The sequence below is a fragment of the Poecilia reticulata genome, chromosome 22 (assembly GCF_904066995.2).
Source record: "Poecilia reticulata chromosome 22, P_reticulata-male-v2, whole genome shotgun sequence".
Taxonomy (NCBI): Eukaryota; Metazoa; Chordata; class Actinopteri; order Cyprinodontiformes; family Poeciliidae; genus Poecilia; species Poecilia reticulata.
Window position 1 is genome coordinate 2,120,024 of NC_088851.1, and position 16,716 is coordinate 2,136,739.

The 16,716-nt window shown below is 39.1% G+C and overlaps 1 protein-coding gene across 3 annotated transcripts in view; it reads left to right on the forward strand.

Moving 5' to 3' along the window:
• Positions 1-16,716, forward strand: part of npas3 (neuronal PAS domain protein 3) — a 318,422-nt gene that overhangs the window by 272,686 nt on the left and 29,020 nt on the right. For all 3 annotated transcript variants that reach the window (XM_008398666.3, XM_008398667.3, XM_008398668.3), the window contains 2 exons: positions 14,854-14,972; positions 15,744-15,937. In XM_008398666.3, coding sequence (XP_008396888.1) covers positions 14,854-14,972; positions 15,744-15,937 — 313 coding nt within the window. The remainder of the gene's footprint in view (positions 1-14,853; positions 14,973-15,743; positions 15,938-16,716) is intronic.

The following is a 16,716-nucleotide window of genomic DNA, read 5'->3' on the forward strand; positions in this document are numbered from 1 at the left end:
AAACACTGAAGAGAAGAAGAGTTATGATTAATGTAGTTACAGTTCTATCCATGTTTTAATGTTGCAGAGCTCAGTCGTTTTGCAAATTGATCAAAGTTTAAACTGGCATGTTGAACATCTTTTATCTGGTCATTTTGTGTAATATTTAACAACTAGAAAATGGCAAAGAATAATAATATTTTTCCACTCTGATTGGTTGCCGTTAGTCCTACCGGTTTTAGGAAATTATTTTCACAGGTGTCTACGAAAAATGCAATGAATGTCCATTCATTAATAAAATAATTTCTATTCACATGGCTTTTTTGTTCTCTGGGAAATTATTTTTGATGATAAATACAGAAACAAGCAACTATGATTTTTTATGTTCCATCTTATAGTAATAACTTAACAAAATTGTTTATTTGACTTCAAAGACTAGAGTCAAGACTGCTTTACATTTAATTTATACGTTGAAAATTTGTAAAGTAAAATGCAATAAATTAGTTGTGATGTACAGAAGATAAACATTAGCAAGCTCAAGAATATGTTTAGCTCTTATTATATAATAGCAAAGGTTAGTTATAAAGAAGACTAGATGACATGTCAATTTATGGTCTTAAATTACAAAATAAAGTCTGCAAATTGATTGTAGAATGGTTTCATTTTTACAGCACTTTGCATGATCTACTTTCAAACTAAGTGTTTTGTGTTCTACAACTACATTTCCTGTGGACTTAGAATTTAGTTTTGTTTCAAAATTAAGTTAAGAATATATTAAATACATTAACTTTATTATATTTTACACTATAATTAATATATGGTATAGAATACAAACTATAGAATTCTCAATGGTTTGGAAGACAAAAATATTTGGAAATGTCCAAGGTTTTAAAAAAAAGTTTGTGAATATATCACAAAAGAGTAAAATGACAAAGAATTTCAGTTTTGGGTTGACAAAATATTGGTAAATTTGACATAAAAAACTGTTAAATTATGGAAAATATTTTGATGGAAATTCTGAAAAAAATAAAATAAATACAGAAAATGTCCTGGTAATTCTCTGCCAGGATATTTTCAGTTTTTTTTTTAATAGAATTTCCCTCAGAAGTTTCCCGTAATTTAACAGTATTTTATTCCTTCTTTGCTTCCCCCACCCCTCTAATGATACGTCAGCCCCCCACCTTCTCTCCTTCTTCTTCGAACCCCCTTCTAATTATACTCTAGCCCCCCAGTCCGCAGATTAACGTCTCTCCTTCGACCCCCCCCCCCCCTCCTTCTACAGCCACACCTCCTCCCCCTTCTTGCAATACGCTGTCCGTCCGGCCCCCCCAGCATTCAACGGTACGCTAGACCAGCCCCACCCTCTTCGACCCCTCACACTTCTAATGGTACACTAGCCCCCCCTCAATGTCTCTCCTTCGCTCCCTCCTTCTTCGCTTTCTCCACCCCCCGACCCCTCTAACGATACGTCAGCCCCCCACCTTCTCTCCTTCTTCTTCGAACCCCTTCTAATTATACTCTGCCCCTCCCCACCCCCCCAGTCCACCACTGTTCCCTCGGCCCCCCATTCTGACTCTTTGGTACGCTCTACTGACCTTGCTCTGACTGTTACAGTGGATGACTAAAGGTTTCCGGTATTCTCAGATTGAAAACTTGTACGCACTCTTAAGGCCATAATCATCCAGTCCCATAAGTTGTGAAGTTCTGCTGAAGAAACACATCCAGTTTTGACACTTCTGACAACGTGTCACTCCGTTGGTGAAAAAATCCTGAAAACACCGTTAGGCATGAGGACTCAGAAGCGGGTCCTGTTTCGGAGGTGGGTCCTGTCTCTGTGGCAGGTCCTGTCTCAAAGGTTTCTCCTGACTCAGAGGCAGGTCCATACTTTGAGGCAGGTCCAGACTCGGAGGCAGATCAAGACTCTGAGGCAAATCCTGACTCAGAGGCAGGTCCTCACTCGGAGGCAGGTTCTTACTCTGAGGCGGATCCTGTCTCGGAGGCGGGTCAAGACTCGGAGGCGGGTCCAGACTCGGAGGCGGGTCCTGTCTCGGAGGCGGGTCCTGTCTCGGAGGCGGGTCCAGACTCGGAGGCGGGTCCTGTCTCAGAGGCAGATCCTGACTCGGAGGCGGGTTCAAACTCGGAGGCGGGTCCAGACTCGGAGGTGGGTCCTGTCTCGGAGGTGGGTTCTGTCTCGGAGGCGGGATCTGACTCGGAGGCGGGTCCTGTCTCAGAGGCGGGTTCTGTCTCCGAGGCGGGTTCTTTCACGGAGACCGGCCCTGACTCGGAGACCGGCCCTGACTCCTCCAAGTCAGTACCGACCTCTAGAGGCCCAGCTAAGCGTGGACTAAACACAACGTTTGGTCCACTCTTGGTGGGTTCTTGCCTCTCTTCTTCATCTGAAGCGTCTCCACAACATGTAGCCTGTTTGATGAGCCCCCATGCCTTTTGAAGAAAGCTTTCTCGGAGAATGATTTTCCGCTGTCGTGCCAGGGTTCTTCTAAAGCACTGCACAACCTTGTAAATAACGATTGGGTTGTTGCTTTTTATCATCTTGAATAGCAGTTCTCTAACTGCATCTTCGTTACCACAGAGAAGTTGCAAGATGTCTCTGCAATGTTTTGTTTCCATTTTATCAAAAAAGACCAAATCTATGTCTTTGACTTCTTTCCAGATTTTTGGAGCAAGCTTTCTCTGGACAGGTTTGGTGTGGTTCCTTTTGTAAGCCGCATAGCTAGATCTGTTACACGATGTTTCCATCCCTGAAATTATGATGCATAGAATCAAATATCTAAGTCTAAACTATGTTACAGAGTAAACACAATAAAAACATGCTTTATCTGTGGCATTGTTCATTAAAATGGCACATTACTGATGTATTAAAATTAAATATGATCGGTTCACTTAATGATATTAGCAATTAGGTATTAATCAGCAAGTACTTTAAAAGCCAGTACTTTTTTACTTTTACTTGAGTAAAATGTTAATGTGGTACTTTTACTTTTACTTGAGTACATTTTTGTCTGTGTATTTGTACTTTTACTTAAGTACATTTTTTGCGTACTTTCTCCACCATTGTTGTGCATCACCTGATGACTCACTGTTATTTATCAGTCCTCATTTTATTTCTCATGTTTAAATTACAGAGGTTGTAGTTTTTATTAATCCTCACTCATTTCAGTCACACCACTAAATAATAACCATTACCATGTACACAGTGAAACTATGTGCTTCTGTGACGGTAAAAAATCTGAAAATCACTTTGTAGACATGGAGGGTTTGATGTGTTTCCAGCTTTGATATACATTTTTCTTAAAGATTAAATTCAAAAGATTCAACTTTTGTTTTTGACTTGTTAAATAATTTATCTACACCAAATCTTCTCAACTACACACATACTGAGAGAATTAGTCATAATTCTGAAAGTGCTGGAAGTAATTAAATTTGTATCATGAATGTTTTTTCAGAAAAACAATGAAACCACTCGAGCCAAACAAAGAACTTCTCAGAAGTAGAGGATTAATGCTAAAACAAAATTATCCGTTTGGTTAAGTTCTATTAAACCGTCCACCACTCTAACTGCAATCTGGAGTACACAATGGCCAATCAAAAGCCATTATTATTAGGGTTTTCTAATTAGGCTTCTTAACGAGGACGGGGCTGTTTACAATGGAAGCCGGAGCTGTTCAGATAACGACAGCAGAGGACAGGACAGCACACATGGCAAATAAAGCTCGGCTCACTGCTATCTGTCTGTCACCGCAGCGATAACACAGGAACTCTTCAAGGTCCAAGACGGAAATTTTTAATTTGAACAGAAGTTTGAAGCGTGTTCATGTGTGTCTTCTCATTTCCAGATCAGTCTCAGACCTCAGTGTTGACAGTGTGTTGCATGTAAAGTGAGCAGTAAATGTTAAGGACTTAAAAATAATACAGAAGGCAAACATGGAAAAACTGCAACTGGGAAGAATAGATCTTACTAGTTATCATGTAAACATTTACAGATGATTTTATCTGCTTGCTGGAGCAGCACCTTCTGTTCACAGTATTGGTACATGACCTGCAACGCCTGCAGGCCTCAACATCATTATGCAAACCTCCACAGAGAAAAACTACATGTGAAACGGCAATTTAAAATTGTTTTTGATATTTTATCAACTTAAACTAAAAATTTTACATCTTAAGCCAAGCTAATGGAAATATTTTTTTTTCTGTAATTGCAGAACTTTATACTAGTTTATTTATTTACTATTATTTTATATTAGTCTGATTTATTTATTTTTTTTAGAATTCTTTGTAAAAAAAATTTAAAAACTTTTGGGCTTTCTGAGAGTGGGGGAAGTTATAAAACATAAATGAAAAACATAATTTTAAACAAGACTTATGGCTGGGACTTTAAAGCATTAATTTTCGTTAATTAGTTACATCGATTTTCACTTTAAGGATTTTAATACTAATCACATTTTCTTTTTTACATACAAAAGCTCTAAGTGGAACTTTTGTATTGTGTTTCTGGTCTACCCGTAAATATGATGCTCTAGCGTCTTTCATTGCAAACTCCATCCAGCTTCTCTCGGCCCAATGGGGTTTCATTTCTGTTTCAAAAACCGATCTGATGCAACGCTGGAAAAAACTATTGTTGTGTTCAAGTTGTGTTGAAGGTGTTAGCCTATCAGTGAAGCTATTCGAGCCTGAAATAGCATCTCAATGCTAAACATGTAGCAGCAGCACAGACGTCCTCCACACTAATGTCAGTGTCCATAGTCCACATTTCTGAAGAAGTTCAAAGAATGATCAGAGCTTCATGAAACTCTGGAAAGATTAAAGGACAGAATAACACTGTGCACCAGTCTGAAGGTCGAAAAACCTGAATAACCTGATTATATCTACTTGCTCAATAATTTAGCAGCAAAAGGAATGAATTGAAAATATTTATTTTGTGGATATATAGATTTCTGTTAAAATGCCATGAATTACCGTTAATCATTTACAGATCCTGCAGTTAACTTGATTCAAATTTTTTAACTGAGACTAAGACTACATAAATATGCTTTCAGACCAGCTAGATATTTCCATAGCTCTTAGCCAAAAATCTAATATTGTAATCTTTGTCAGTAAACAATTAGAGAACAACTGGTTTTTCACACAATATTTCAGCAAACCAGTCACCAGTCAAGGTCACCAGTTCCTGAAAAAAGCTTCATGTCCTGCTGATATTCCCTTAACCACTGGAATCTGACCTCCATTAAACCTGTAGGTCTAGTTATCATGTTACACAATATGTGTGCATCTGTTCCATCTGATCAACAATAAGTCATATTTGGTGCTCATCAGAAGCTACTGCAGCACCTCACAGACGTGTTTGTAAAACCAGTTAGCAGCTCAATGAACACGGCTGCCGCCTCTATTCCTGCTCACGCCTTACTCTGATTATGGATGCTAAGCTGTTCAGTTCATCCATCTGTCTTTCTATATTCTGCAGCCAAGTGCACTCCCCACTCTGTGATCCTCAACTTCTCTGCTGTTTTTCTTTCTCCACATGCTGTTTCCCTCCTCGTGCTTCTTCTGCCTTCTTCACATGTTCTGTTGGATTTATCAAGGTACAGCTAACAGGAACAGAGGAATTAGATGAAAAAGAATGAAAGAGATGAAATGCTGACAAAAGGTCTCAGAAACAAAGGAGAGCAGAACAAAAGCAGTGGAGATGAAAAATAAAATTATTCCAGAAAGTGACATAAAAACAGTGATGTCAAGAGAGTCAAAAACCACCAAAATAATGAATACAATTTGCTAAAATTAAATGTATTCATGGATGTGTTGTATTTTAATCAATGACTAAGTAGAAATTCTGTCATTTTATGGCTAAAATAATTGAAATTAATTATTTTGTCCTTCTTACTAATCTCGTTCAACCTTCCACATTAAAAAGAAAAATCAAGTATGAACTTCAGCTACAATCAAATCAGAACATTCTGATTCAGTAACGTTTATTAAATCAGATAGCAAAAGTCATTAGATTCTGATTAGTTTAGATGGATAATCATCTAGATATAGCTAAAAGTAGAATTTAACCATGATTACATTTTTATAAACTACTATGGTTGACTTTTCTTATAGCTAATATTTGATACTATCCTAAGTATTTTCATAGCTGTAATGCTGTGTAATACAATGAAAATCATTAGCTGGCCATCATCACAAAGCAGGTAACTTTCATAAAGTTCTCACATGGTGTATATGTGAAATTATGCCTGTAAAGACCCATTTCATCACTTCCATTTTGTCAACCACTTTATTAAATATTCCTGTTAAGTTTCATGCTGACATAAATATCAGTCCAGCAAATTATTTAACAATAACTTCATTCACGTAGTTCAAATTAAATATCAGAGTGGTCAAGAAAGGGGCAGAAGTGACTTTTAGCATGTCATGGTTGGTAGTGCCAGACATTCAGACCCTGAGTGTTTCTAGAAACTGTCAATCCTCTTTGATTCAAACTCCCAATTAGTGCTGGGTATCGATTCGGATTTCCAAATCAATTCGAATCACAGAAACCCAATTCAATTAAATTCACGATTCAGTTTGATTCGTATCAGCAAAATTGCTAAAATCAAGATTGCATTTTCCTCAGGTTTTAGTTGGTTTTTCAATTAAAATAATTGTTTGCACTCTTCGCCCTCTGTTTTCAGTCTTACTGGAACTTTGCCTTAGTCACGTCTCTGTCTCGGCCAGTATTTATGCAGGGTGCCTATAAAAACAGTTGCTTATCATTTTTCCGCTAGACATTTGTGTCATTTTAACATTTAACCTTTCTGAAAACAAACATGGGTTGCCAATTTAATTATCCAACTCATAGGAAACAAGCAATCTTTAACACCCTCTACTTCCCTCTTGTCTTTTTCCCTTCACTCTCTTTCTATCATCTCTTTCTGGTTTACTGAGTACTTTAACAGTCCACTTGTTTCATTCTTTGTACTCTTATCTACTTATTTTAATATTATTATGATATTTTATGTCAGTGGGTGAAGTTGTAGGGGTTGAGAGTCAGTATCATTCTCAAGTGGATAAACTGAAGTATCTTGATGTCTTATTTACATGTGATGACAGGAAGGAACAGAAGATGGACAGACAGATTAGGACTTCATCTGCAGTAACGCGGGCACTACACCCATCTTTTGTGATACAGAAAGAGCCGAGCCACAAAGCTCAGGAATTACCAGTCCATCTACGTTCTGAGACTCACCCACAGTCATGAGACATGGATCAGGACTGAAAGAATGAGTTTCTGGTTAAAAGTGGCCAAGAGGAGCTTCCTCTAGAGGAGAACTGGACTCTGGCTTAGAGTTAGGGGTTGTTGCTGGGCAGATGAATGCATGGGGTTCCCTCCTTGATCCCATATAGTGGGAGCTAGAAGATTTTCATAGGGTGGCCATGATGGGAGTATGGCTCACTCAGGTGTGGCCAGCAACTGATCTGCACCAGTTCAGAGCACAACATCCAAATTTTACAAATAATTCACTAAAGACAAAAAATATTTTCCTGAAGTGAATAAGCTATATTGTTACATTTGTGTTGTCAACTGTTTTGTAGTGAAGCTGTAGAGGTGGCCAATGGCCTTGGCTCCTCCTCATGGCCACTCCCATGATGTGATCTTGGATTAGTGGAAGACAGCAAGTGCAGTTGTCTCAGAACTGCATTAAATAAAGGAAATAGGGACCAAATCTGAAATGAAATGTGTGTGTGCAAGCTGCCCCATCACAGAGTAGGGCCCCCATTGTCCCTGCTGTTCAATAACTTGAGAAAAGTCCTGGAGTCCCATTACACCGAGTCTAGGAAGGGGGAGGCAGTTCAGCCGCAGGAAGATGTTGGATGAAAAGAAAGAAAAGTTAGACAGAGGCAGGATCACGATGTCTCCAGACTATTAGAGCTCTGTTTGATTTGAGCTCATTGTCTTGATAAGACTGTCAATGTAAGTCTCTTTTTTTCATCAGTGCAGCAAAGCAGGGGCAAGAATGAGGATAGAGGAGCATCCAGAGATTAATGGAGCGAAAATACAGGAAGAAAGACAAAGGTGAAGAGGAAGTGGGTTGGGGAAGACAAGGGATTTTAGCTTCTTTACATTTAGTTCCCATGCTTTTGCAATGTGGGAAAAGGCTTTGAAGAAATCTACCTTAAAACACACACACACATACACACACACGCACACACACACACACACACACACACACACACACACACACACACACACACACACACACACACACACACACACACACACACACACAGAGACACACACTTAGTAGGTCTTTCTATCTTCACAAGGACTTTGCATTGACTTCCATTCATTTTTCATTGATTTCTATAGCCTACCCCTGGCCCTTCCGTAAACCTAACCATTACCAGTACATACCTAACCTAAACCTGACCTAACCTCATTTCACTACTTAGTCCAAACCTAACCCCTGACCCAAAAACAGCACCTTGTTTCACAGAGCCTGGGCTTTTGGCCAGCAGTCTGTCCCCACAACTTAGTATGTGTTAGGAAAATGGTCTTTACACTGAATCAGATGTAAGGCCACACACACACACACACGCACGCACACACACACACACACACACACACACACACACACACACACACGCACACGCACACACACACACATATATACATATGCACCAGTTTCCTGTGAAAAAGGAGTATGGAATGACTTCATATTCCAGAACATGTCTGACTCCATACCATTTATGAATGTTTATCCGACCTTTGTCCTGGTTTTAAGATAAGACCTCAAATTGTTTTCATTTTTATTCCTAAAGTCTCTCCCGTTCAGTGACGTGCGGTGAAGTTCATAGCTGGTGAGGCACCGACTTAATTATAATCGGATTTACAAATCTAGACCATTAAAGTACAACTCAAAACCACGTCTTTCTCGCTCTCTGTATCAGCGCAGCTACTGCTTGGCTAGCTCACTGTTACTGTCTCTTACTCTGCAGTTGTGGAGTCACAATATCTGGGTTCATGAGCGCCCCCAGTGATGAGGCAAGAGAACTGCCTGCCTCACCTCGAATCTGCTCTCTGCCGTTTCTGATCGCTCCTCAGCACATGAAACACGTTACACACACAGTTGGTGACGATAAAAACACAGTACATTAAATACATAAGCTAAATTATGGAAAATAAGTTCATACATTAAATGTTTTTTTAGCCATTTCATTAGTGACGTACAGACAGGAGGAGCATGCTCTCATAGAATAGCAGCCAGCGCAGTTAGAGACAGGTTGCGCAATCCCAGGTGAGGCTCAGCTCGCTGCTGCCTCACCGGCTTCGCTTCTAACCATTTGAATGAGAAAATGCGAAAATTCAGCGATTTTGAAGAAAAAAACCATCAGATTTGGTTAAATTAAATGAAAAATAGGTGCTTTATAGTACAAACCACAGAGTGAAAATATCGTTATAAATTATTTTATTATTATATATTATTTTTTCATGATGACAGGTGAGGCTCTGCCTCACATGCCTCCCCTGACCGCACCTCACTGCTCTCGTTGTCTTTCTCTCTGAGTTTCTGTTGTTTTCGTCTCTGATGTTTTAAAGTTCTCTTACGTTTGCTAACTCTTCCTCTGCCTTCTCCTCTTTCGTCTCCCTCCCTGACTCAATTTGTCAAATTCCTCCTGATAGAAAACACATTCTATTCATAAGGCAGGTCTCACCCAGCAGCCCCCTCCTCCCCTGACAGTAGCAATTCAATTACAGCCGTAGAGGCGATAGGGAGAGAGAGGCTCAATGTCACAGTTACAGAGTGTTTACATAAACAAACTTTCACTCACAATCCAAGCTTTGTGGGACAAGAATGACTTGAGCATGGCTTTATATGCGAGCTGGGGGATTTGTGTGTGTGTGTGGGGGGGGGGGGGTGGCGGGGTGTGTGTGTGTGTGTGTGTGTGCTTCATATTTTGGTTATTTTTGATCAGATTATTTTTACTGGACTCCCGGTAAATTTGAAAATAGGGGAGCTGCAGTGGTCAAACACCTCTCTCTTTCCACTCACTAAAACCTTTGAATTATGACTAAGAAAAGGACAACAGAAGAAAGGAGAAGGATTTTAACAAATAACACTGATAGAAATGCTCATTGATGGTCCACTGCAATACTGAGTGTAATAAAAGGAAACTGTATTTTTCTTTTAATACGCAGTGAGAGACACTCGGGGATCCCCTAACTGTTCTCAGTTCTCACAGTGTTACCTATTCACAGAGTTTTTCTTAGACCACATCTGAAATATTTTCGGGGGAAACCAGCTTGGGTGGCTGAAATACCTAGACGCAAAGCATTGTGACATGTTATGGACTGGTGTTTACAAAGCAGCCATCTAAAGAGGCTGAATTTTCTTGGCACTGATTGACTATACCTCCAAGAGTGGAGATGAGGAAAACAAAGGATATTAGTAAATAACAGTTTCTGAACCTGGACATGAGTGTGTGTGCCAACAAAGCAGTTGTGGAAATTACCCCATATCTTACTGTTTACCTTTGACACATCAGTAGTCTAGATTAAACCTTGCTGCCAAACATAACTGCTTTTAAAACTGTCATTACCGATTTTGCTTTTGCTGGCTGGTTCTTTACACTGATTATCATTGAATGCTTATGAAAATTAAACATGTTCTGTTACCTTCCACATTTACAATATGTTGTATACATAGTATTGGCACCATTAAGGCCCAGAAGTGATCTCTAAAGAAAATGGAGACATAACAATGGGAAAGTGTGAGGATGAAAGGATGAAGGTATGTAACGGTTTTGTTTGTGCCCTTCAGGATTCTCAGTGTTTGTTCTCTCTTCTTCCATTTGCTTTGGGCCACTGAAATTTACTAAATGACTCATTAATGTGCTACATGTGTCTGCCTTATCTGCTGTATTATAGTCCTCTTGTCAAGCCAATTATATTTGTGTTTTCCCCACTCTGCCTTAGTGTGTAGGAGCCGCGTTGCACTGCAGTGGTGATGGCAGCCGGTGGAGGAGGTTGTGGTGACCTTGCTATTGGTGGCTTTTGTATCGCACTGCTGCTCCTCCATCACGTTAGCTCGTTAGCTAGTTATCAGTCTGACTCAATGGGCTCCCTGAACCAAGCAGCATTATTAGACTGTCTGACAATGATACGCAGTCCCACTGAGACGTCCCTGCAAATCGCATTCACATATGCAAAGAAACCCTCTGCACTGGGTATTGTCCACAGATGAGAGGCGTAGGTGAGTTGTTCTTTTTAATTAATCATTTGTCCTTCAAACGAGGGAAAGTTTCAGTGCCACAGATAATTAAGTCCCAGAGTCGGGCAGTGGTGGAGCCGGCAGCCACCTGCTGCCTTTGTAGCACTAATCTTTGTCTTGTAGGAGCGTTGTCCCCACGGTAACGCAAGCCAGGCAAGCAGAATGAGAAAGCACCTCTGAATCCCCACCTGATCTTCATCTTCCCTCTTCCACCTCTGTTGTCTTGTTTTTTTAATTCCTCTTGTTTTCCTCTAATTCTCCTCGTCCTCTGTCGTTTTATACACGCCTCGTTTTTTTATGTCAGACTTCTTTCTTTACCTACATGTAAAAGTGGTTCAGTTGCAGACAAGCAAACTCTCATGTAAGTGTGCAAATGATTAAACATGAACGCTAATTGAATTTTCATGAGAAAACACACAGTTATTGACAAAAAGACTGAAAAAGGAGAACAGTGAGTGCTCCGTTTATCATTTGATATTTTTATTTAATTTGCTGTCATGTTATTCCTTGTCTTTTCAATGCATATAAATGTGGAGAAATTACATTTTGTGAACCATCAAGTTCTCTCATTCTTAATAGTAGCCAGAAAATGCAGGCAGAAATGCGATATGCAAAGCCTGTGAGCGCACCCTAGTGGTCAAATCATTATTAGGTGAATTACTCAGAAGACAGGGCCGTATCAGCCACTTCAGTCATCTGGTATGCTGAGGCATCGTGGGTAACCTACATAAGAACAGTTGTAGGGTCGCGGTGATGGGTCATGAGTAAAACACCAAATCCACATCCGTTGGCCTCAGTCCTCTACCAGGCCGCTGCAGGTTTGAGTCCCACCTGATGACCATTGCAGCATGTGTTGCTCCTCACTCACAACCCACTGTCCTGTCACATCACTGTCAAATAAAGGCCAGAAAAAACTTTAACAAAAAGGACAGCTGTAAATGGCATAATGGACAGTCTTTGGTGCAATGATGAGCTGAAGGCTCTGTTGAAAAGAGCAGGAGCTTCTTAAAGAGACAACAACCCCATTTCAATGTCTGCAAAGGCAAATTTATTTTAAGTTATTTTGATATATAAAGCATTTCTATAACATAGTTACTGGATTGTGTTAAAAAAATGTCTCTATGTGCCTGGAATACACATAATACGGCCCTTTTAAGACAAGGTACCATTAGCCCACTGCTGTGATATTTTCCTGATATTTACATACATTTATTAGTGGTGGTGTAATACATATGAAGTCTCTAGGCTGAGTTGCTTATGCTTTTGTCAATATGCATAAAAAATGTTAACCAGCTGTTGCTGTTTGGGATAGCTGGATGTCACATTAAGGATGTTACATTGATATATGTATATACATATAATATGTACCTAAAGTTTTACACCATAGAGAGTGACGTTAAATACACCATAGTTTGATGGGGACATTGTCCCTCCATCTGATGGTCCCTTACTGTCCTGAAGCACTGACAGCTAACTGGCTGATGCTGTTTAGAAGAGAAGCAGCAGAGGAAACAATGGTGCAGAGAAAGAGTTGTTTCCTCTTCTGATAAATCTCATAATCTTTATTTTTCTTCCTCATTACAAATATCTCTCATGATGCTTTACTTTTTTCTTACTCTCAATCTTTTAGATCCTGCAGTATACACTGCTCAAAAAAATAAAGGGAACAGTTTAACATTTAAGTGTTCCCTTTATTTTTTTGAGCAGTATATAATAGTACTGCTTTTGTTCGCCTTTCTTCATGTCTCCGTATGCCAGTCCATCTACTTTGTTATTTATTCAGTTTATTTTTCATGTATTTTCTGTACATGTCAGATTTTGCCATCTTTTCTTCCTTCCCTTCCTCTGCTGTCGCTGCCCCTTCCCTCCACCTCTTCCCTTCCTCACTGCCTTTCTCTCTCTATCACCACCCCCTCTCTGTTTCAAGGACATTTATATTATAAAGGATGAATTTGCATATTAATTCATTTCTTTCAATTTTTCAGATTAGACGTTGTCAACATGTATCAGCAGTGATCAACCAGTGCATCCACCAGAGACCTGGCTGCGTGTCTGTGTGCTTGCTTGCATGTGTAAAATGTTCTTCATCTATTTATTCAGTGGGTCCATGCTGGCTGTTGAGGACAAGCAGCAGACTCACAGATCCTGCATGACTCTGATCTTGGTGATCTGATCTTGTATTTCTACCTGCAGAGATTTCGGCACCATTGTTATCTGCAGATGAAGGCGTAACGTCTGCAGAGTTCAGGCTGTGGTCTAACAACACGTAGAACTTATTTCTGAGTTGTGACATTTTTTTTCAGCTTGAATGTAATAAAAGGCTTCAAGCTTATATGGTTTAATAGAAGTTGTAGTTATCCAATAAATCTGCCTGACAGAAATGTTATATTTGTTTATTTCACAAACATGCTGATGTAACTTATTTATTTTTTAAACCACGTAAAACATTAATGTAGTTTATTACAATCAAATCACTACTTGTCAGTTACACAGTGAAGTAATAAACCACTGTAAAATATATTTCTCTGTATTATGACCACTGAAAAATTTATCATAACTTTGTTTTTGGGAGAATGAATAAACCTAAAAGTAACTTTTCCTGGATGCACTGTCCATCCTGTTTTCTCTTTTGCATGTTGATCAAATAAAGTGGAATAAACTCGAAGTGAAATTGAAATAATGGTTCAGAAGACTTCAAGAACCATGATAACATTTAGTTTTCTCATCAAATGCACTTAGACTAAAACCTGAAGAACTGCAACAATCACTGACATCTACTGGTCAAGGTAGATAATTCAGCCTATCAGAAATGCCATCCATCCACCAGCTGGCAGAAAGGAAACAAACATAACAATTGTTTTTTGTCGTTGTTAGTGGTTTTCTTTTCGTTTTTTCTGGGTTTTATTATTCCTTCTCTCAAGTATGTACTGCTACTTTTAGAAGATAACTGCATTCTGCATTTTTGAAAAGTGAAAAAGTGTACAACATCCTTGTCAATAGTGGAAATAGAAACAGATAGTAAGGTTTCTACTTTAATGAAATAAGTTGAAATATGTGTCGATAATTTAAACTGCAGTTAGATTGAATTGAATGAATTGGACCTGTTTGTTTTACTTGAGGTGTTTTTTTTTGTTTTGTTTTTTTTCTGGAACTAAGGCCCAAACAAATATTAGACCACAAAACAAGTTAATGGAAACCAAAACCAATCAGAGGGCAGTGAATAGAATGCAACAAAACCTTCACCTTTTTGGATGACAAAGTCTTGAACCAAATCAAAATTGTTTGTAATAAAACTTGCAGACACTTGCCTCTGTTCCATAAAAACACCTAAACATTGTCAAACTTAACTTTTAAATTCAAAATATTACTAACTACACAAGCAAACTAATTCTGTCAGGAGTCATTTAACTTTATGGACCGGTCTGTAGGATCCCGCAAAGTGAGAGAGGCATGTTAATGTTATGTTTGCCCACATTAAAACTACCACTGACTTCAGGACAGGAACCATGTTGGTCAGGCTGTGAGGAACATTAAACTTAAACCCACCAGAGCTGTTAACAGCTGTTGGTTAGCTCATTTCTTTTTGCTTGTCTTTGTGTTCGTTGTGCAGTGGAGTCCAGCAGTCCCAGCCTCCTGTCTCCTGATAACTCTCTGGAACGATCCTTCTTCATCCGGATGAAGTCCACTCTAACGAAGAGAGGTGTGCACATCAAGTCCTCAGGATATAAAGTAAGACAATCAACCCAAACTATGCTTACAATCATTGAAAGTAGCATGATTTCTTTCTTAAGGTGAACATTACAATTTTTAGACATGTTTGTGAATCTTGTTAGCGAGATTGGAATAAAAGGAAAATCTGCAATTACTGCACATTGAGAAAACCCTCTGGAAATACTTCTAACTGCCTATGTTAATAGTTCATACACAACGTATACTGTACCTTAAAATGCATTAATGTGAGCAGTAAAAACCAACTCAACATATTTGCAGTAGGCAGTTAATTACACAGAAGCCAATGACTAGACAGAGAACAGATGTAGAAGGTGGTGTGCCACTTATAGTCGTCCAGTGTGAAACACGTACTGAGAATGGAACATGTAAAGTGTTTCCATGGGAGACTGAAGCCATGCAGGATGAGACTACTACACTATTGCATTTAACTGAATCTCTTTGCAGGAGAAATTACATCTCCTATATAAAGTATGAGGCAGAGAACATATTCAAGCTGAAACCTGTTCATGTTTGTGCCAACATTAAAGAAAAAAGTGAGTTTCTCTTTAAAAGCTGTGCTTGCTAGTTGACTGTTTTCCAGTTCATTTTAAAAACAAGAAGTGTTTCAAATGTTCTTTTGTATTTTGTGGGTTTTTTCAATGTTTCGCTGTCAAGTTTACATGGATTCTCCCTCTCCGGCATTTAAAGTAACAAATATTGGAACCATCCATGTCCACATCCAAAGCTGTCACGCCCTCTGACTGTGACCTGCTGTGTTTTCCCTGTCAGGTGATCCACATCACAGGGCGTCTGCGGATCAGGATGGCTCTGACGCACAGCCGCTCGGTGCCTAATCAGATCATGGGAATGGTGGTGGTAGCTCACGCCCTCCCACCGCCCACAATTAATGAGGTTCGCATCGACTGCCAAATGTTTGTCACCAGAGTCAACATGGATCTCAAGATCGTCTACTGTGAGAACAGGTAGGGGAGAAAAAAACTGGCTTCAGGGATTCTTTTGTTTGTGTCAGAGGGTAATATAAAAAAAATGTAATGGATCTGAACAAATGCATCTAGCCTTTTCAGATCCATTTCTATAGTGTTTTCTATGTTTATTATAGAAACAAGAGGACAATGAAGGTGTCAGTTTTACCCCTGCAGAATTTTAGTTCTCTTTAACTCCAATAAATTGGATATTCTTTATGTCATATTTCATGTTTTTACTAAGGTGTCTCTCTTCAGCAGCTCCTCTTTAGGAATGTGTGTAACTTATTGGTTGTTCTTGTTGGTTGTTACAACAAGAACCAATGGAGTCATTTTTACTACCGCTAGTAAAAAACTGTGGGACACTCAGCTGTCACACTGCTGGGTTGTAATGCAAACAAATAAAGAAAACTTGATTGATATGGATTTTTTAAAGAAGCAATAGGATAGAATAGGAATATTCTATCCTATTGCTACATAAATTTCAGTAGGGAAATTCATGTAAGGAGCAAAGTGAAAGGCAAATGAAAGCTCGCACATTCACACAAAGGTGAATATGTAATTCTGTAAGAATTAGACTCAGTACAGAAAAAAAGGCTAATTTACTGCACGAGAAAAACAATAACAGGCAATTGAAATGTGCAACTGAGTAGGATACATTTAAAAATGTACAACGTTTGCATATCAATTTTTTCAAAACAATTTTTTTTTCCAGAAAAACAGCTGGTCCTCCATCACCTCCATTGATAAGTCCTTATGCAAGTCCTTGTTTCTAAGTA